Consider the following 22,272-nt stretch of genomic DNA (forward strand, 5'->3'; position numbering starts at 1 on the left):
TGTGTGTGTGTGCTTGTGCTACATTTCCTTTTCATTTCCTCTTGCTCCTGGAACGGCAGCCTTACTTTGCAAGAGGCTTATTATTATTATTATTATTATTATTATTGTTGTTGTTGTTGTTGTTGTTGTTGTTATTTGTAATATGCGAATGCTACAATTAGAATGCTTGTGCTACATTTTCCTTTCATTTCTTCTTTCCGGGAATGGCATCTTAAGAGGCTTTATTATTATTATTATTTTAATATGCGAATGCTACAATGGGAATGTTACAAATGTTTCCCTTTCAATTTGGCAAACTGATACAAGAGTGAATGCTTTTGCTACACACAGCACACACAAACACACCTGGAGGTTTTTAAATCTGACAGAATATGCGCACTCTGCTGCTTGTTTTTTTTTTTTAAAAAAAGGAGGGAGGAAAGCACCCATTCTATTGGCCAATTGCTGTAGGAAACATCACCTTTGACAAAAGCAGAAGAGAATTTGATTTGACAGCAAAGGAGCCTTCTTTTGAACCAGTACTGCAAATGTGAAGTCTCTACAAAGAGCTGCAAGGGCATTCAGGGGTAAATAACCCTGAATAAGGTAAATGATAGTGGGACCGATTCGGGAGGGGGGGGCGGCGATTCTGCCCGGTTCCATCCAGGGCAAATAGGTGAATGTGAATGGGGTCTTACTCTGCAAAAAAAGAGTTGCATGTGGTTGTTTTGCACAGAAAACAATATTTTCTATTCAGGAAACAGATGTTTTTTCTGGAAGTCAGTGTGGAAAATGGCTAGTTGACACCTCCACAGAAGCTCTATGGAGAGACTTCTAGCAGTGGCGATTAGGCACAGGTTTGGAGATAAATTCTGGTCTGTACCCTTCTCCTTGGTAAGGGGGGAACACTATGCAGATCCTGACCTGAGAGATTACAACATTAAAGACAGGAAAGACAATGGAATGAGAGGTAAATCTGAAAACTTTCTGCAAAGTAGGTCTTGTTGATGGTATTAAAATAAATGCATTACTGATCTCTGCAATTTTGTGAAAGTTGATGAATTTTTTTTTCTTTGTAGAATTGAAAAACCTGTGTTAAATGAAACAAAAACTCACACTGTCTCTCCATCCTGATATATCTACGTTTTTATCTGTACCATTAACAAACTGTTTTCATTTCATCATAGTTCTCTAACATTACTTCTTTTTATGTGACTGCTGAAATTGAACAAGATTTTTGTTCCAGGTATGCTTGTTCTTCTGTATGGTATTGTAACTCTTAATGTGTGACCCTGCTTTGCACTATTAAAGAAATACACACACAAAAAAGGTTTAAACATGTTCTAAACTGTTTAAATCATGTTTATAAAGCTCAAAATAGGAGTTCTATAAATGTATAAATGGTAAAATTATGAATAATTGAAAGCTCTGTACAGGAAACTTTTTTTTAAAAAAAAAGTCCAACTTTCATATGTCTAGGGAGCAGCCACCGAGAAGGCTCTCTGTCATGTCCTAACCAAGCGAGTCTATTATTATGGTGAGACTGAGAGAAAGCCTTCCCTTGTAGATCTTAGAGACGACCTGGCAGGTCTAAACCTAACTCATATAGGGCAGATCATAACCAGCACTTTGAATTGTCACCAGAAATGGTGGCCAGTGAAGTTGTTTTAACAAGTATAATGGCCCTGGTCAGCACTCTGGCCACAGCATTTTGGACCTGATGAAGTTTCTGTACAGTTTCCAAAGGCAGCAGTAATCCAAATGTTGCAATAATCCACATGGAATATAATTAAGACATATGTTACCCATAGCCAAATCTGACTCTCATGAAACAGATGCATCTGGCACACTAGTTTTAATTGTGCAAACGCTTTCCAGGCCACCATTGAAATCTGAGCTCCCAGGCTCAGAGCTGAATCTAGGAGAACACCCAAGCTTTGAGCCTAAGATTTCAGGGTGGGGGGGGTCACTCTGCCCAGCATAGGCAGGGTCCTTATTCCTGATCTGCCATTTGAATGGATTAACTTTCCATTTGTTTGCCTTCATTCAGTCCAGTAATGACAATAGACATTGGTTCAGTATTGGGACAAAGTCCTTGGATCATAGAATCATAGAGTTGGAAGAGACCACAAGGGCCACCCAGACCAACAGAGATGGGTGTCCTCAGAATATAAAAAGGTCAATTTTATCCTTTTCTTCCCCCCACATGCCCCATTATTAATGTATCTTCTTTTCTTTTTCTCTATTTTTCTTTTTGCTCTCTATTTTTTCTTTCTTTTTTCTTCTCAATTTTTGTAGTTTTTGTGGTGTGTTTTTACATATATGAAAATTAAATACCTTTTTTTAGAAAAGCTTTTTTGTATGAAGAAAATATTTTTGTGAAAAACTGTTTACTGCTCAGAAAAAGATGTTTTCTGTGCAAAATTGGTACATATTATGCACAAGTACCAAACAACAAAGATTGTAATTAGTCAAGAATTCTTCTCAACAGGGTTACCCAACACTCAAAAACATGTTTTTCAATCATTTTGGAATATTCTTTCTACCCCTCCCACACAAATATGTGTACACAAAACAGATTGTGAAATCCTACTGTTGACAGATTTCACAAACACATTTCAACTTCTTTCAGTATTTACCTTTATGGAAATGAAAATTTTGTATTTTTTAGAAGATTACTATATTTGTATTGAAAATAAGCAAATATATGCTTCTTACACTTCTTTGGGGGGGGGGGGCTAGATTTCTAAATTATAGAAGCATTCCTAGTATTATGTTCATTGTCCCAAGAGACTCTGTAACTCTGTATTCAGAGTAGAACAATCCAGATTAGGGAGTCAAAATATGTTGGTATAAATGCTTGTTGTGTGCATGAAATTAGTATTATTGATAATGTATAATTAACCTATGAAGTTTACAGTACACTTCTCTAATATGTATTCACCATGAATGGATTACATAATATATCTAGGGATCCAAAAATGAATATGAAATAAACATTTTCTTCCACTTTCAATGGTGATTTATCTTTCTTCAAGAAAGAATTTTTACCTGGCATACAGTATGAAGTTTCTTCCAACTGATTACCATTAACTGATTAAAAAGAAATCATGGTGTGATTACTATTATATTAAGACCTTACCTGTACATGAGAAATCATCAACACGAATATATCCTGGGACACAGTCACAGCGATATGATCCAGGCAGGTTAACACAAACTGTGTTGGCATGGCAATAATGCATCTTAGCAGCACATTCATCAATATCTGAGGAGAGAAAAACACCCCATGAGACTGCAGTTAGCTGCATATTATTTCACAAACACAATATTGCAATATGAGCAATTCTACATACAAATATGCACATTATGAACTTACTGCTACCTTTGCATAAATTCACATTCATCAGCAACTTTGTAAATAATTTAGGTAAAATAGAGTTCTTGTGACAACACTTGAAAAGCTAGCCAATAGATAAAAAAGTGATTAAAGCAGAAAATAGCTTTAATGATTTTGACTCTTCAAAGGTCTTACAAATCTTTATCAATTATCATGGCTATAAAATTCTGGAAGCTCAAGTCTAAAATATCTGGAGGGTTAAAAGTCTCATACCCTAATACAGAGGGTATGGAGATTCTTTTAACCATTTGAAAAAGGCTTCATTAGGAAATGCCATGTGCATTTTGTCCTAGCTTCCTAGATCTCTTATCAAATTTGGAAACATATATGTGAAAAATACAAAACATGAACAGCTGGGGTTCTTACGCAGCAGCTGGTTGTAAATGCTGGTTGAACAAGGATAATTGGGACATTGAAACCATTTTAAGGCCATACAAGTTCACAATGGCTACCAAATATCTTTCTCTAATCATTCCATTCAGTTCCCATTAAGCAAATATCTATTTTTTGTGGTTAGTCATCAGATTGTACAAAACCCTGTGAGGATTCATTTTGCACAAGAAAATAGCTTACTTATAGTGTTTTAATTTTGAGTTGCCAAAGAAATTTCACCTAGAGCAAAATATGAGACCAATATGGAGATTCCTGGTCAGATAAAACATGAAATAGTTTTGAGCTGAGTCCAAATATTTTTTTATAGTCCAGCCTTTGGGTTCCATTCCAAATATCATAGCCAGATAAGAAATAGAAAATACCACATGACTAGTTACAATTGTCAGTCTAAAAGAGCACATGGATAGTAAATTATGATGATGATGGTGGTGGTGATGATATTGATCTTTTACCCTCACCATCCTATTCCTTTTTTCCCTATTTATTTATTTGATTTGTATTACACCAAACAGTATCCAACAAAATTAAAAAGGTCCCATTCAAAATACAATCAAATATACATTTTAAAATTCAAATTAAACTAATTAGCCTGTTAACACACTAAATAAAATGCCACAATTTTAAAATGCCACTCTAATAATAAAGAAGCAGAAGAATGCTAAAAAGTACATCACATTCACCTTAAATCTGCTGACCATAACAAAGATCCAGTTACTGAAGATAATCAACTTGCCATTGAAATTTTAGAAAACTGAGCTTTTGATTTAGCACACTATTACAACTCATACTTCCAACACAACAAGTACCATAGGTGCAGATTTGTTTATGAAATGTGGTTTTGGAAAGACAACTACACAGAAACATCAGATGTTCAACAACATCACCATAATTAATTGGTAACTGTCTATTGGCAACGTTCGGAGCCTGCATTCTTAAGAAACTGACTCCTTGGACTCAACATTTACATCACAATCAACATCATCAACTTCATCATCATCATCTTTTGTATGTTATGATTATTAAGCTACTTTTTAACTGTTGACAATCTTCTTGAGTGCTAAACTGGAAAAAAGGTAGGATGAAGAAAATAGTTATGATGGTGATGATAACTGATGATGATGATGATGATGATGATGAACTGTCTCTGAGAGGATGAAACACATAATTCACCAAAAATATCATTGGCAAATAGGCTGATTGATGTTCCCCTCAAAACTGACCCATCACATCACCATCTTTGAATGTGTCAATTGCTTCCAGTCAAAAGTTGGGTTTGAGGAAATATGGAAATCAATATGAATTTCTAAGATTGCTGCTGTACGTACCATCATCGCCATCACCATCATCATTTCTATCCTGCCTTTTCCACAGTTAGGACTCAAAGCAGCTTACAATTTTTTTTTTTAAAAAAAAGTTTTTGTATTCACAAGATACAAAAGTTAAAACAAGATCAAACAATCAAAAAATTATAAGCAGGTTAAAACAGGCCTTGTCATCACATGCGTATCACTACTTGAGTCATAGAATGAACACACAAATGTGAACTCTTTAAAATTTGCCAAGTAAGGGGGAATAAACTAAATATTTGAAGTAGGCTGAAGTTTTCATATGATCAATGGTTTTGCAAACTCTAGCAAGACTGTAGGCCATTGATTTAATGACAAGTAAATTTCTACCTTTTCTTTTTTGGGTTTCTTTCCCACAGGTGTTTGAAAACATATTGTGAGTGGACCACTTCCCTCAATTTTCTTTTGATCTGTTCATCCCTCGCCAGGGCAGTGACAAAAACAATCTTTGCCAGGTGAACCATCTGTCTCTGTTTTAGTTTAGTTACACTAGGGGCAGATTTAGACAGGACGTGATGAAGTTTAAGAACGCCTACTTCAGAATTTATCTGAAGGCAATCTTTAGTAGTACAGATGGCTTTTGCTTTAGAAATTAGTTTATTGTCCAGCTGTGCTTAACTTTCCTTGTACATAAACTGTGTACACATCATACATCTTTGCTTATCTCAATCTTATGTTTCCTCATTAGCCAAGAGTGAATTTTTGAAATTCATCCTCATTACTTGTTCAGTTGAACTGAACACAGTTGTTCCAAGAACTTTGACACACATCAGACTAAACAAGTAAAATAAAAACAGCAGAACTGAGGCCCAGTACAGACAGGCCTCGTGGCACATCTTGAAGACGTTCTAGGGTTGCCTCGGGGCGTTGCTTACAAATGCCCTGCAACCCTAGCACATATTCCATACGTCAAAATGGCGGTGCCCTGTACAGATGGGTGCTACCATTTTGACGTGATGGACGCTTAGCGTCCACATGTAGCGCCGTGATACTGATATCGCAAGTGTGCCATTGGCACACTGCGGCACGAGTATTGCGCCACTAAAGAACCCTCTTTTTGCGGGTTCCTTTTGCTCCGCGAGAAAGCTGCACGGTTTGTCCGCTGCAGCTTCCTTGTGGAGCAAAACAAGGTGCCAGCAGACCGCCCTTTTGGGGCGGTCTGTACCAGGCCTGAGTTCCATGATAAGTTCCCTTCTATGAACCAGTAGGAATGGGGGAGGGAGAAGTTTTGCCTCAATACTGAGGCAATCCTGTACTTATTTTAGTGTGAAAAGTATACTGGCTGTTATGAACACTTCTACTTTGGGAACATCAATCCAGTGAGGAAGAAGCAAAGGCTACTAATAAAATCACTTTTTACTAACCACTAAGCTGCTGTCAGCTGATAGTGAGTTTTGATCAGTGAGCAGCTTGGGCTGAATATGAAATAATAGCTTAGAGGCAAAATATAATATCGAATTACAGATATCATGAGCCATCAAATCTCCTTATCTTGGTGGTTTTTGAGTGATGGGCCCTTTTTTAAAAAAGAGTTCAAAATATATCATAGTTTTGAAAGACAAATGGCAAGGAAATGCTTTTCTATCACATTGTTGAGCTCTAGGGCCACATAGAATGCCTTTGAGTGCATCTGCACTTACACTACTCCATTTCCTCATTTAGAAAAAATACAAGCTTTAATTCCTTGCTTTGAAATGGCTGTGTTCAATTTATAGAATAATTTTAAAGTATGAAAGGAATGGGAAAGAAATGAAAGATGTCAAAACAAGTGAAACATTTGTCTAAAAATGCCCCTCTGATGCTCTCATAATAAATTTGAAAGATGCAAACCATACCAAGAAAAAGGTTGAGCATACTGAAAAACCTTGAAAGTGAAGGATTTAATTGCTTCTACTGTAATAAAAAAATAAAGCCATTTCTAGTTTCTGGTAGCATTAGGGGGAAAATGCTGCTGTAAAAAGTTTCTGGAAGTAGTGTATTATACATAGTCTGGTTTTTCAACCTAAGTTACCCAACAGTTTGAATGCAAACATAAAATCCTGACTCTGATGCTGTCTCTGAAGTAACAGTAGGCCTGTTTAGAAATAAATTTTTCCAGTTGGCACAAGAGAGTGAGCCTGCAGTATTTTGTACCGTACAACTCATTGCACAAGGGATGATCTATGCCATTTATGGTCCCACTTTCACAATGGTTAAATCCAGGGTAACTATTCCTTGTTCTTTGGATATTAGAAGGAATGATTAAATATTAAAATCTTTAATTATCTGAAAGGCTATCATTTGGTAGACTGAGTGAGCTACTATAGGGGATAAGATCTGATGCAATGGATTCAAATCACCAGAAAGGAGATTCCAGCTAAATGTTAAGAACTTCCTGATGGGAAGAACTGTTTGACAGTGGAATAGACACCCACAGAAGGTAGTGGACTCTCCTAGTCTCCTTCACAAGCATTATTTTTAAAACAGAGATTGAAAGTCTATCACTCAGAGATACTTTACTAGTGGATTTCTGCACTGGCGGGGGGATTGGGCCCATGGGTCCCTTCTAATTCTATGATTTTATGATACCTGTGAAATTAATTAGACTGCATATTACACTTTCATTAGAGTAGTTTCTTTAAAATTCTTGGTTATAGGCTTTTTCCTCCCTAGAAAGGAGGCAGATGGAGATGTAGGTTGTATCAGAGGCTGGCTAGAATTAAAAATGTCAGAACATACAAGTAACCCAAAAGGTAGGTAGACTTTTTGGGACCTTGGTTGTAGTTGACATAGTATAAATTTCATCCTCCCCTCTACTCCAAGTAATGAAGGTAGAATGAAGTGAAATGCAGGTAAGAGTCAGATATTAACTGCTGATAAAGTTCCAAACATTACAAATGAGCAAGAATGCATCACACTACCAAAAAAAACCAAAAACAACCATATCCTGAGCTACTGAATACAGTTTTATTGCAAGGCTAAAGTATTTGGTCCCCAAAACATGTGTGTGTGTGTGTGTGTGTGTGTGTGTGTGTGTGTGTGTGTTGGGTGCCTTCAAGCCATTTCCAACTCATGATGAACCTATCGTAGAGTTTTCTTGGCAAGATTTATTTAGAGAAGGTTTGCCATTGCCTTCCCTTGAGGCTGAGAACATGTGACTGGCCCAAGGTCACCCAGTGGGTTTCATGGCAGAGCGGGAATTGAACCCGGGTCTCAAGAGTTGTAATCCAGCACTCAAACAACTATGCCACACTGGCTCTCTGTTTTGGAAAATATTTTGAGAGAGAAAGAGAGAAAAGGGGGAGGGGGAGAGATAATCTGCTACATGTTGTGTTCCGTGCTCCATGTTACACACATACACACTCATATGAGAGAGAAGCAGCATGGTATAGCTGAGTGTTGGATTAGGACACTGGAAAACCAGGATTCAAATTCCTATTTATCATGGAAATCCACTGGGTGACCTTGGACAAGTCACACTCTCTCAGCCTCAGGGGAAAGTCAAGGGCAAACTCTCTCTAAACAAATTCCCCATAACAGAATCACCTGAAAGTCACCATAAGAAGTGACTTGAAGGCACACAACAACATGCACACACATGTGTGAGTGTGTGCACAAACACACATACATTGTTGTCTCTTTTTTTAATCTAAACAAGTTGTGTTTATAATAAAACTTCACTAACATCTTAGGTTTCTCTTTTTGAACTAGTAACGTTTCCACCCCACAGAAGCAATTTGCAGAGTTTTACTTCTGCAAATGGTATGCAAGGGGCTAGAAGCTTCCATTTTGATTTAATTTCTGGTTTACAGAATCCCACATATATGTACAGTGGTACCTCGGGATACGAAATACCCAGGTTACGAAATTTTCGGGATACGAAAAAATCCCATAGGAAAACATTGTTCCGGGTTACGAATGTTTTTTCGGGTTACGAAAAAACTTTTGGTGCTTTTTTCGGCTTTTTCGCACGGAATCGCGGCTTTTCCCCATTAGCGCCTATGGCAATTCGGCTTACGAAGGCTTTTCGGGTTACGAACGGTGCCACGGAACGAATTAATTTCATAACCCGAGGCACCACTGTACTATGAAGTAATTTCCATTTAATTGAGTACAATTGAGTTGATTTGCCTAGAATTGAGCTATATGAAATACAATCATATGAATCAACCCCCTGCATCTGAAATTTCAGTGTCTGTTCTTTACATACGTCTCTTCTTCAGCACTGTCATGCCGTTTTCTAAATGCAATGATATGAGGCTTTCTGTTAGGTAAATATTTTTTCTAAGAAAACTTTCAAGTCAGTGGAAAAGAACTACTGATTCAGATGTCATTTCTTTGTAAAAATGTGCAAGATTAGATGCCCATGGCCAAAAAAAATAAAAAAAAATCATCTATTTAACTTTGCTACTGTGCTATCCATAAACCACAGAGTGGTACACATCAGTTTGGCCATAATGGGACTCAAATTGTGATTCATATGTGTAGATTGCTTGTCGTATTTGAAATATTAGAGCTTGTCTTCTGGTGGTCTATTGAGGTGATAAAATGCATGATTTATGTTTTTCCCTAGGACTCTCAAGTAGTTTGCTTTTCTTATAAAAAGGTGTACTTATGGTCTTTAAAATTAAACTTGACACAGCATAATGATCCTTCACATATCACTAACTTCCATCTGCATAAACTAGCTTACCATAATGACAAGAAGTCACTAGGGCTAAAGCTATTCAGCGACAATCACTGCATCACAGTACATAGTTTAGTCTGAAATGATGCACATATGCATTCCTTTGATGAGTTCAAAGGCACTTCATTAATATGCATGTTGGCAACTTTCAATCTCTTGACATTTTGTTCTTAACTGCAACAATAACTGCAAACCAACAGTCCAAATAAGATTATTTAAACTATGGTAGGGTCAATTAAAACAGCAACAACATGTTTATCACTGGATATCTTGCTAAATGAAATAGCTATCATGGCTCTGCTGTCACTGAGAACCTTATCAGTACATCAGTGAAAGAATGCTTATCAAGTGATAACCTTATCACTTGATAGCTATCACTCAGATAAACCTGACCTTCGTATAAAATGAAAACAACATTTAGAAAAGAAGAAGGAAAAGACAATGCTATGGCATTAGTATCAGCATCACAAAATGACAAGAGCATACCAGAAGCAAGCTAATACTACTGATAATACTTCATCTTTCAATTTGTCCAGTATTGCTGAATTAAAATGGCCACTACAATCAACAGCCACATCCTATAAATGACATGCATAGGCATAAGGCATATAATGCATAAAAAGGAAATTTTGTGGGCAGTGTGAAATGGATGCATCCAGCTGAAGGTGGCACAAGTAGAGTTCCACATGTGGTAACACTTGGCAATAAAATACAAAACGTATTGCACAAATGTGCATTGAACAATGTAGGTGTAATATAACCTTATTGGTGAATATTTATGCTGTTGTTGTTGTTGTTGTTATGTGTCTTCAAGTCATTTCTGACTTATGGTGACCCTAAAATAACACTAACATGGCTGGGGCGGAGGCTAAGAGGGTGTGACTCACCCAAGACCAAGCAGTGGGTTTCCTTGGCTGAGTGAGGAATTGAACCCAAATCCATAATTTTGGCCCCAAAACCTGCCTTGACTTATACATGAGATCAATTTATAGTTGAGTATAAATGGTATATATCTGCCTTAATTATGTATTCCCCAGTTCCTGACTCTAGTTATTTCCTGCTTCTTTTTACGGATGGCTTGATGATGACCTCAGTTTTGCTTGAAGTTTGCAGCTTTCTGGCTGCCACTTACATTGGCATAACTTTAATCCTCTTTACAGAAAGGACTACTATCATTCTGCATAGGCTTTCAAAACATATTTTCATCAAGCTTTTATCTGAAGGCTAAAAATAAATTTATTTCTATGAAAGCTACATTTTTCAGAATTTTCGACTAGGGGGCACCTCCTGGTTTTGCTAGCACCTAAATACATGTCACTTGGATTGACAAGCAGAGTGTAGACAAGGAGTAAATTTAAACTTAGGAGACAGCTACTTCAGGCAGGCCTACCAATAAATTCACCAGGGAAGAAACAGTTCATTCTTAAACTATGCACTTTAAGACATCATGTGTCCCACAGAAGGATGCAAAGCAGTAAAGAAAAATGTGGAGCCCTAGAGCCAGCTGGAAAATAAGAGGTCCCACAGTTTACACCATCCTGAAAACCTTACTTATTACCCTTTGAAGACTGATGGGATCTGTCTGTGCAATGTATGCAAGGTCATTAGTGATGGAAAGGAGATCTGTATACAGGCGTTTTATGTGTCCCGCTAAGACAAATAATCCTATAGTCAAATAACTGAAATCCCATCTAGGAAATGACACTGGACATTCAGGTTCCAATTAAAAAAAAATCTTGCAACTGAAATTAAGGAGGAAGAGTGGGATTTCTACATTCTAAAAGAGAAAATTTCTTTCCATACAAACCTTGCTTTCTGACAGTTATAATCTCTTGTTTAATAATCCCCTTATACAAAGCTCAGAAACAATGGGTTGGATCCAGACTTGCTATTCCATGAACAGAAGGGCTCTTTCTGCCAGAAGTGACACAAAACCATGAGATATTTGTGGTATAGAATAGACAGATCTTTGATGGCTTTTATGTTCCCACATTGCTCTGCAGTGTGCCCTTCTCTTCATGGAAAATCAATTTATGTTCTTAGCAGTTCTGAATACAAGCCATTACGTTATTGGTAGGAAGGAAGAGGGTATTGGAACTGGAAAGAGCCCCCAGAAACAAGGTTGCTTAAGAGCTCAGCAGATGCCCAGGGGCAGAGTGATTAAAGGAAAGACCACAAAAATGCCATGAAGGACAATGTAGGGTAGGATGAGTAAGGCAGATTGGAGAGATAAACTCCCAGCATTTGAGAAAGACAGGCTTTATGCCATTGGCAGAAAGATTATGGAAAAAACTTTGAAAAGAAACAACTGTAATCTTTTGTGGAAACATGGGAATAGGAAACTGAATTTCATATATTCTATTTTTGGCATAAATCTTTGGCTGCAGGTCTTTGCTTATTCAATGCCTTTTATATATAAAAAGTGCTCTTAGCATTAGACGTAGATAGACACAATCAAATAATTAAAATTTGTTGGAATGATGCCATATCAAGTTAAAATATACTTTGTTTTTTCAAGAGAGAAGATTTTTTCCCTTAACCCTAAGTGAATAGCTGCAGAAGTCTGATAAATGCATTAATGGAAAAAAATTATAGCCTTATAAATATTTCTAAATATTTGCCATGTTTGCTTTCACAGGAATTCCTGATAACATATTCAAAAGGCATTTGACAGTTAAAAACAAATTATTTAAAAAACAACATTTAGAATTCACATATGATAAAGCTTTTTAGAGATCAGAGTACATAAACAATATGAAAACCATTGGAATATAAATATGTTGTGAGAGCAAGTTTTGCCTAAAGGCAGCATTTCACTCATGGGCTCAAACATACCACATTAGCTAAAGAGGATGAGGTAATCTATTAGGTCAGATTACTAATGTGAATAATCCACAGACAAGTATCATATTTTTTTCTTTTGTACCATTCTATTGAGATTACATTTGGGGAGTAAATACACTGGCAGCTCAATGTACACACTTGCACAAGTATCGGCCGGTGGCGGGGGGTTGAGGAAAAGCTGAAAAAGACTAACTAAACAACAGAATGTATATCCACATATGGATGTCTATCATTACAATGATACTGTCAATGATCATGTATTCTAAAAGACAACTCAACTCATCAAGTATAAATGTCAGCAGACAAAGCTGGTTTGGATACCATATGGCCAAATTCTACTGTGTGATATGAATCAGCACACACTTTTTTCAATGTTCTTCAAAAACATAGCTGTGTTAATCTGGAAAATCATCATGCAAGGCAATCTTGCAGCATCTTTGAGACTAATTGAAAGAAAGAAGCTGGTAGCATGGGATTTGTGCCATACTATGTCAGCAGTTCCCTTCAGCACTTTACATTGGTCAAACAGGCTGGTCCCCATGCCCGAGGATAAATTGACACATATCAGCCATTAGGAATGGAAATACACAAAAACACTTCAGTCTTCCTGGGCATGCCATCTCAGACCTCAGAACATTGGTCCTTGAACAAATGAACTGGAGAGCCCCAATGATTTCCTGGCACACTACACACTTTCCAACATGATCTAACCCCTGGTCCTCATGAGGGTACCCTTGACCAGTTAACCACATCTCCTCTCTGACTTTTGCACTACATTCCAATAGTAATTCACATGGTTGTCTACCCTCCTTGGCTTTAGGCAACATCCTTCCTCTTGCCTTTGTCTCCCAACAAGCATCTTTAAAACTTAACCTGTTACCTCATCTCCATACTCACAAGGTTTTGAATTACAATTGACATTCTCACACACAATTGCTTATATAGGGCTGTCTCTGGACTCTCCACTCCACCCCATGCATCTGAGGAAATAGGCTCAAGTCTATGAAAGCTTGTGCTACCCGTTTCTTTCTTTCAGTTCATGTCTAAAGTGCTACAAGATCCCTTTGCATACTGATTTTCAAAGCTCTATTTATTTTTGAATGGAATATAACAGGAATCTGTCTGAGGTTTGTAATCATGAAATCCTCATTAGTTCCCCTGGCCTTACTTAATATTTTGCTTTGCTTCCATAATCTATTAACTCCTTGAGATAAATTAAGAGTCTTCTTAGCATTACTTGTGAAGGGCAATCAATAGAATGTCAGATATGGATCAAAACTGTCTAGATTCAAACTCCACATGAGTCAGGTGGCTTGTAAAAAAACTTTCAATAAGTCATCATCTTTCAGCCTAATTTACCTTAAGGAATAGGAATGTACACTCTCTTAAGATTCTTAACTAAAGGTGAGCTTACAATCATAATAAATTACTTCCCAAAAACAGGGTTTTTTTTTTAATTTAATTTTTTAAAATTAGACAGAAGATGTGCAGTTGCAAAAAGCAACAACATACAGTTGAAAAACTGATAAAACAAAGCTGGAAAAACTGGAGGGGAAATAGCGACATTAGGCTTATTAAGCATTTAAATGACAATATACATACAATGAAGCATTCACTTTCAAAACACACCACCCTACCATTATTGTTAAAATACTTTTCTCATTTTTACCACAACCTCCTCCTTTTCACCTTTGCTACTGACTGCACTATTTCTCTCAATAAGGTCTTGAGAGTTCAGCCATATTCTATTGATATTACTGCCACAGACTGCCTCCCAAGCCAATGTAAAATGTAAAATAGAGTAAAATGTAATAATTCAATACTGTCAACTGAGCTGTGTATCAGGCATCCAGATGAAAAACAGGAGAAGCCGATTTTGGAGAAGTACCAATTCTGGCAGCACAAATTTGGTAAGGCAACAAGAATGGTACTTGTACTGGTGAAAGTGTCACTGAGTTGGGATTTACACTGGTGCATGAGCTTGTTAATTAATATACTAAGGGAGATTCTTAAGTTAACAATTGCTGACTCCTCTGGAGAAACTGCTACTGATACAAGGAGAACAGCATTGGTAGTGTTTATTTGGTTTGTGGGAGGTGTCCAATGAAGAATGAATAATTGCTTTGTAAATGTCTTGCCCTAGGACACATTTAAATTAACTAATTACAAATCTACAGTCCATATGGATCTCTGTAAGTATGAATCTTTATTATATACATAAGGGACCATTTGGAGAAAGAGTAATGTTATATTTTGAAAGAAAAACAAATACATCCATACACATTCAAACACTGTTGTTTTTACTGCAGTAAACTACTGTAACTATTCACTGGAATTATTTTTAAGGCTGCTAAAAGCTGCTCATAGAGGATGCTTAATGCCTCACCTCGAATCATTATTATTATTATTACTATTATATATAAGTATAATCTGTTATCAGTTCTTTAACAGTTATCTTTAACACCATTTCATTCTACTTCTGTCTAGAAACTTTGCAGTAGCTTAAAACTCTCCTCTCTCTTTTACTATACAACATATGAATAAACATAAAGGAGGCAAAACATACATGCTCAGAGAATGCGTACACATGACAAAATGTATGAACAGCAAGAACATTCATGGATATTCTTGTGGGAAATTGCTCTATACGTTTTTCGAAGTAACGTTCACTTTGTGTAAATTCTACAACATAAACATTTATGGAAATCCCATCTTGAGTACTTTCCTGCACAGTTATACGGCTTTATTTTTGGAGATAGCCAAACTAACATAAATATGTAGCATAATTAAGCTTTAATCATTTATTGCATAATATCTGGGGCATATTACTCTGTTGAAGGGGTTCCTCCACCAACTATGATTCAAAACAAACACTAGAGGTGAGTACTAGAAATAGAAACAAACCTAAGTCAAAATTGCCCGTGGGATTCCAAAGACTACTGTCCGTGATCATAATTTCAACTTCTTTTCTTCAACTTTTCTTCTTAACTCTGTCAGTGACACACATTTCTATGCTACTTCAACATCTCTGTTCTTTAGTAATGGATCAAAATGAATTATTTGTTCCTGCCATTTCAGTACTCAAAGCAATTATGTTAAAGTGCTTGTTTTTATCTTAAGAATTTTTACACTCCTGTTCTATTTTTTATGTCCAATATTTGTATCCTGACTTTGTCCTATCTATGCCCTACATCATTAACTAGCTTACTCTTTCAGATCCACACTGATACAGTCTTCAAATGATAAATTGTAGCTAGCTACTCATTTAATTGATCCTGGATCCCTGTGCCCTCAGCAAATTTCATGTAGCATATTGAAGGGCTCCCTTCCTCCTCCAAAAATTCTATGAAGACGAAGCCTGAGTTCTGTTTACTTGTATGCTACACTTAATGTATTACTGTCCTGAAAGAATCACCATGGCAATTTGTAGTGTCTATAGTTCTGAATATGAACAAGAGGTATGACAAATTACAGCAACTCATCATACAAAATTAATGTACTTGACCACTCCGACTTTAAAAAGGAAGCTACATTCTATCCCAAGCCTAATCAACAATGATTTACAATAACATATACCACAAGAGGCATTTTACTTTTTAGGTCATAATGTAGTCCTTAGGCCTAACATGAAATGAGCTAAACTGGAAGAATTATACAACTCAAGAGGAAAAACAAACACCCAGCCATCCAACCAATGAGTATAAAAGATGTTTTTCTCTTTCTCTTGCTCATTCTCAGCACTCAGCAAGAAATTTTTATTTTAATTGCTTTGCTTTTGGCTATGAAACTGAACCAGAAACACTTTTCTCTTCAGTAATACTGTCAATGTATGCTCTAGTTATATATGATACTGCACGCTCTCAAATTCATTGTGTTTTCCAGTCATTGAAATATAATTTTGTTTGCTACAAAAGAAGAAGTCTACTTTTAGAGCTGCTCCAAGTCAAAGGAGCAAACAGCCCCTTGTGTGTAATTGTTTGCAGGGTTTTGAATGGTTACCTAATTCTAAAGGTAATAAGCCTTAGCATGTAGATATGTAATAAGTCTTATATCAACACCACCAACCAGTCACTATTCATATGAGATGGGTTTACCGTGTTTTCAGATACCTTGTTGTCCCGCCAACAAGGGATAGAATGTTGTTAGAACAGTGTTAGAATTATGTATTCAATCTGCAACAAAAATCCAGGGACTTTTATTTATACTAGCTTGAGAAGGAATTGTTACACATTTTACATTTTGGCAGGGGATGGTCAATCGTGTGTAGCAGTGGTTGATTCTTCAGTCAATGATAGACTGATGCTGCAGTGCACAAGTAAAAGCATGAAAAATTAGCCTAGAAAAGGCAGTCACCTTTTCTCCTCACCAACAAACTCTCTGCCATGACTGCCAAAATGCTTACTATTAAGACCTTGTATGGCACATGCTAGCATTAATTTAGTAACATATTCCGTGGCAAATAGATGCCAACAGAGACATAGTTTTGAGATGCAGTCAAGCATATCCCAACTAGTTGCTCACTGATAATGACAATCATTCTGACTATCATGCAATCCTAGTGTTGTTCCCAAGAACACTGCTTCATTTTCTGTTATAGCAAAATGCAGAACTGGGAAATGTCATTAACCCAAGACTTAAACATTTGCCTGGAAGCTAATTCTACTACCTTACTTCTTACTCTGGCTCACATGACTCATGTTTAACAGCTAGTCTACAAGGACCTTTTACCCACTTCTTTTTCAAGAGAAACAGAACTGATTGAGGCTACACATGCATCAGTAGCAACCAGGCTGGACTACAGAAATAGGACGACTGAAATAACAGCAACATTGGAAACGAGCAAAGAAACATCAGTTGATGTATTATGTAACTACGAGAGAATGGACTGGAGTGAAGTGAGGAAAGTACATTATTCTAATTCTATGCTATCCTCATTAATTACTTTCTGGGTTCAGCTTTCTGTCTTTGACTTTAAAAGCTTTCAGTGGTCTTTGGCTCAGACACCTTGAGGACATAACTTTGCCACTAATGCATACTTACTCAGTCATTTGAATCAACATCAAATGCCTTTCCGTGCTCACTGCTGCTACCCAAGAGAAGCAAGTGGGCACACAAGATTTGGCTTTTTCCCTCATGACAAGCAAGATGCCACAGTTCTGGGATGCCTTCTGAAGACTGGTCAATCTAGCCCTCTCTTCATGATATGAAGACAGAACCCATATGAGCAGAAGGGATTGAGGACAAATGATATGATCAGTTAAGGAGTGGGGGGAAAGGTGGAACTTGCTTTTAATACTGAGCTTGTTAGTATTTATTATTTGATATTATATGGCAATGACATTAATATTAGCATGGTTTAATGTCCCTTGGTTCAGTGGTATACCAAGAGTTGATGTCACCCGGTGTAAGAGGGTGGAGGGGCAGACTGCCTCAGCTCCCAGAGGTTCGTTTGGGCTCCAGCATGGCTGCAGCTGTGCTAAATCCCAAATGGAAGGAACTGCCTACTCTCAGCAGCCACAGCCCCTGGAGGTCCATTTGCTATTTGGGCCCCAGTATGGCTGCAGACATGCTGAAGCCCAAATGGAAAGGACTGTCGTGGTTGCTGGACAAGCCAGAAAGGGACATGATGTCCTTTCTCAATAACCTAGCAGCCATGCCAGGTGTACCACCCAGTGCAGCCTGCACACATACACCCCATTAGTAATGCCACTGCCTTGACAAAAACTTCTGGTATGCAACAGCCAAAAAAAGGGGGGGAATGCCTTCTTTAAGACCACTGTATCAGATATTATATGAGGAGTAACAGTCTCACCTGCATTCATTAGAACTTTGGGGAAGAGTAGTAATTTTCTCATTGACTCTTGTACTACTTTCCTATGTAAAATGGTTTGACTGACAGAAATGAACTAAAATAAACAATTATAATGATGCAAGTGTTTCACTCCATGAAATGTATTCCATGAGGATCAACAGAATTACCTGTATAATGTGGCACTAAATTGTAAAAAGAAATGTAGCAGAACTAAAACCTCATGTCTTGAGGCTTTGACTTCAAACATTTCTGGATAATGGAAACATACTTATCAGTCCACATAAATAATGTATATTTATTATACAGGTTGAGGTGACAATTAGAATATTTACACAAGCTGCCAAGCCTATGTGAAATAGAAAAGACTGTATGTCTTGTTCAGAATAATCCTTCAGTTCTAACACACACTTTACTTTTCAGTGCAGTTTCTTTTCAGATTCTCAAGTAAGGTTTATCTAAAAGGAAAATTGTAATTAATGCATTTATTGACAGAAGACAGGTATGATCACTCCCTAAGGAAGAATCCATATGAAAACAGAAAAAACTTATAGTACCATGGGTTTGTGGACATTTCCTTACATGTTTTTGTGTGCCTTCAAGTTGTTTTCAAATTATACCAATCAAAGACAAACCTATTAAGTTATTTTCTTTACAAGATCTGTTTATAGGGGTTTTGTCTTTACTTTTCTTTGAGGATGCAAGAGTGTGGCTTGCCCAAATTCACTCAGTGGGTTTCTATGGCTAAATGGAGATTCAAACCCTGGGCTTCAGTCTCCAGATTCATAGTCCAATGCTCAAATATGCTAGAACTATGTGGCATATATATCTGAAATTTCCCCTAACATATATTAATACAAAATAAAATTATAGCTCTAATTTCATAGTGATTCTACATTAAGTGCAAATCATCCATTTAATAATAATAATAATAATTTGTTTTATTTATATACCGCTATTCCAAAGATCATAGCGGTGAACAGCAAGTAAGCTAATAAGCAAGTAAGCTAATTTGCCCCCAACAGTCTGGGTACTCATTTTAGCGACCTCGGAAGGATGCAAGCCTGAGTCGAGCTTGGGCCCTTTTGCTGGTCTTGAACTCGCAACCTTGTGGTTTTGAGTGAATGGCTGCAGTACAGGCATTTAACCACTGTGCCACCAGGGCTCTGGAGGCTTTTCCAATTATCCTGAGTTACTTTGGGGGAGCATCAGAAGAGAATTCTGGTGAGAGGTAAACACCACTTATTTTCTCTTTGGGGCTATCGCTGAACTTTATTTATTTATTTGTTTATATGTCACCTTTCTCCCAGAGCAGGACCCAAGGGACTCCCAAAGAAAGTCAATTTTTAAAAACCCAATATTAAAAAAAAATTCCACATTAACAATATACAGTGCATTTGCTCCATATGCGGGCACGCCATACATGGCTTCTGGTTTACACGGAAGCCGCACTGCCATCAATTGAATGGCATGCGCACCCAGGGTGCACACGCACCACGCTGCCGCAAACATAAGCTCCATTCTATTGAATGGGACTTGAGCTTACATGGTATTTACCTTGGTGGTGGTGGAACGAATCCCCACGTAAGGCAAGCCTCCACTGTAGAATAATTTTAAAAACATACAAAAATTAACAATAAAAATAAAATACACATTGTAGTCAGAAGGTCTCCTGCTTACCTATTAAAAGCCTGCTTAAACGGAAAAGTATTTGGCATTGAAAGAAAAGCAGGAAGGGGGCAGCCTAGCCACTCACTGAAGGGAGTTCAAGAGAGTGGGAACAACCATTGAGGAGGCCCTCTTCCGTGCCCTCACTAAGTGTGCCAGGGATGGTGGTGGTACCAAAAGGAAGCCTTCATTTCCTTAGAGAAGATCTGGCAAATTCATATATGGAGATACAGGCTTTCAAATACTCTGTACATAACCCATACATGGCTATGTATTTCATGACAAGCACTTTGAATTCTGTCCAAAAATGAACTAACAGCCAGAGAAGTGTTTTAATAAGGGAGTTATATGCTGCCCATAACTGGCCTTGGTCAACATTCTAGCTGCAGCATTTTGGACCCACTGAAATTACAAATAGTTTCCAAAGGCACCACCACACAGTTACAGTAGTCCAAATGGGACGTAATCCAGGTATGTGTCACTGATGCCAATTCAGACATCTCAAGGAACAGAAGCAGCTGTCACACTAATTTTAGCTCTACAAATAGGGTTGGCATGTCCCAGGGGAGTGGGACATTCCCGCTTTTGGACCGTTCTGGACGGTCACAGTCCGGTTTTGGGTCTGTCCCGGCGCTCCCCGGGTTTTGTTAGGGCGCCGCCGCCGCGCCTTTATCCGCTCTTCCTTGCGGCCGTTCTTCCTTGCCACCGCCGCCGCCACTGGCACCAATGTGGCTGTTCCATCTCTGCAGCCCCTCTTGCAGCCACCGCCACCGCCGCGGCATTCGCCGCAAGCCTGTGAGCCCAAAGACTTCTGCGTGGGCGTGCGCAGGGCTTGGTGGGAGCCTGGAGCTCCTCTGGTTGGCTGGCTGGCTGGGCTGGCCAATAGGGGAACAGCCCGCCCCCTGCTTCAGGAGTCTGTGACTCCTGGCAGGGGGCGGGGCTGTTCCAGCTCTCTGCCCCCATTGGCTGGCCATCTTAAAGAGGAGGAGCTCTCCTCTGTTTACTCCCTGCGGGCCAGAGGTCAGAGGGCAGCGGCGAGCAACCGGGGGCAGGGGACGTCAAGCGGAGGCAAGCGGCGAGGAAGCAGGGGCATGGGGGGGCAAGCAGAGGCAAGCGGTGAGGAAGCAGGGGCATGGGGGGCAAGCGGAGGCAAGCAGTGAGGAAGCGGAGGCAATGGGTGGCAAGCGAGGGAGTCAGTCTGCAAACGCCCAAATGTGCTTTGTTTGTGTTTTGGAATAGGGGAGGGGGGGTTGGCCAGAAAAGGAAGAACATTTCTATCATCTGTCTAGGAATAATGCCTAAATGTCCTCCATTTTGATCATGCCTAAGAAACATGCATTTATAGTTACATTTTTAAAAAATCATCAATTTTTTCACGTGTCCTCCATTTTTAAAAAGTGTGTCCTCCATTTTAAAATATTGTCCTACATTTGTCCCGTTTTGGAGGTCTGGACTTATGGCAACCCTATCTACAAATGCACTCCTGAAACCTGGGCATCCAGCCTCAAAGTTGAATTCTGGAGAACACTAAGCTGGAGCATGAGATTGCAATATAACCCCTGCTAGCACAGGCAGAGTTACTATTCTATGATCTGCCTTTCAACTGATCAGGAGCACCTCTGTCTTGCTTGGATTAAGGCTCAATTTGTTTGCTCCATGCAGTCCATTACTGACAACAAACATTGGTTCAGTATTGAGACAGCTTGCTTAGAATCAGATGAGAAGGAGAGGTAGGGTTCAGTGTCACCAGTATATTAGTGACACCACATCCTGAGCTCTAGACAGACCCAGCGCCATCAGACCTACCCTCAAACAGAAGAGCCCCCCCCCCTCCATGGCATTTGACACTATCCAGCCTGGAGGGAGAGAAAAGACAGGCCCAGCGCCATTGGGCCTACCCTCAAGAAGAAAAAAAGTCTTCCCTCCAGTCCATCTGCCTTGGTCCAGGCCTCAGAGGGAGAGAAGAACTGCTGGGCCTGATCCCCTTCCTCACCACCATTTCTTTCTCTTTTTGTGTCATGTCTTTTTAGATTGTAAGCCTGAGGGCAGGGAACAGTCTTCTTAAAAAGGTTGTATGTACAAAGCTGTGTAAATTTACAGTGCTATATAAATAAAGCTAATAATAATAATAATAATAATAATAATAATAATAATAATAATAATAATA

General features: G+C 38.3%; 1 protein-coding gene across 1 annotated transcript in view; it reads right to left on the minus strand.

Moving 5' to 3' along the window:
* NELL1 (neural EGFL like 1) overlaps positions 1 to 22,272 on the minus strand; it is a 657,613-nt gene that overhangs the window by 291,558 nt on the left and 343,783 nt on the right. Inside the window, 1 exon segment of the mRNA XM_042459591.1 lies at positions 3,122 to 3,247. Within this exon segment, the coding sequence (XP_042315525.1) occupies positions 3,122 to 3,247 (126 nt within the window).

This window comes from Sceloporus undulatus, chromosome 1, assembly GCF_019175285.1.
Source record: "Sceloporus undulatus isolate JIND9_A2432 ecotype Alabama chromosome 1, SceUnd_v1.1, whole genome shotgun sequence".
In the NCBI taxonomy this organism is placed as follows: domain Eukaryota; kingdom Metazoa; phylum Chordata; class Lepidosauria; order Squamata; family Phrynosomatidae; genus Sceloporus; species Sceloporus undulatus.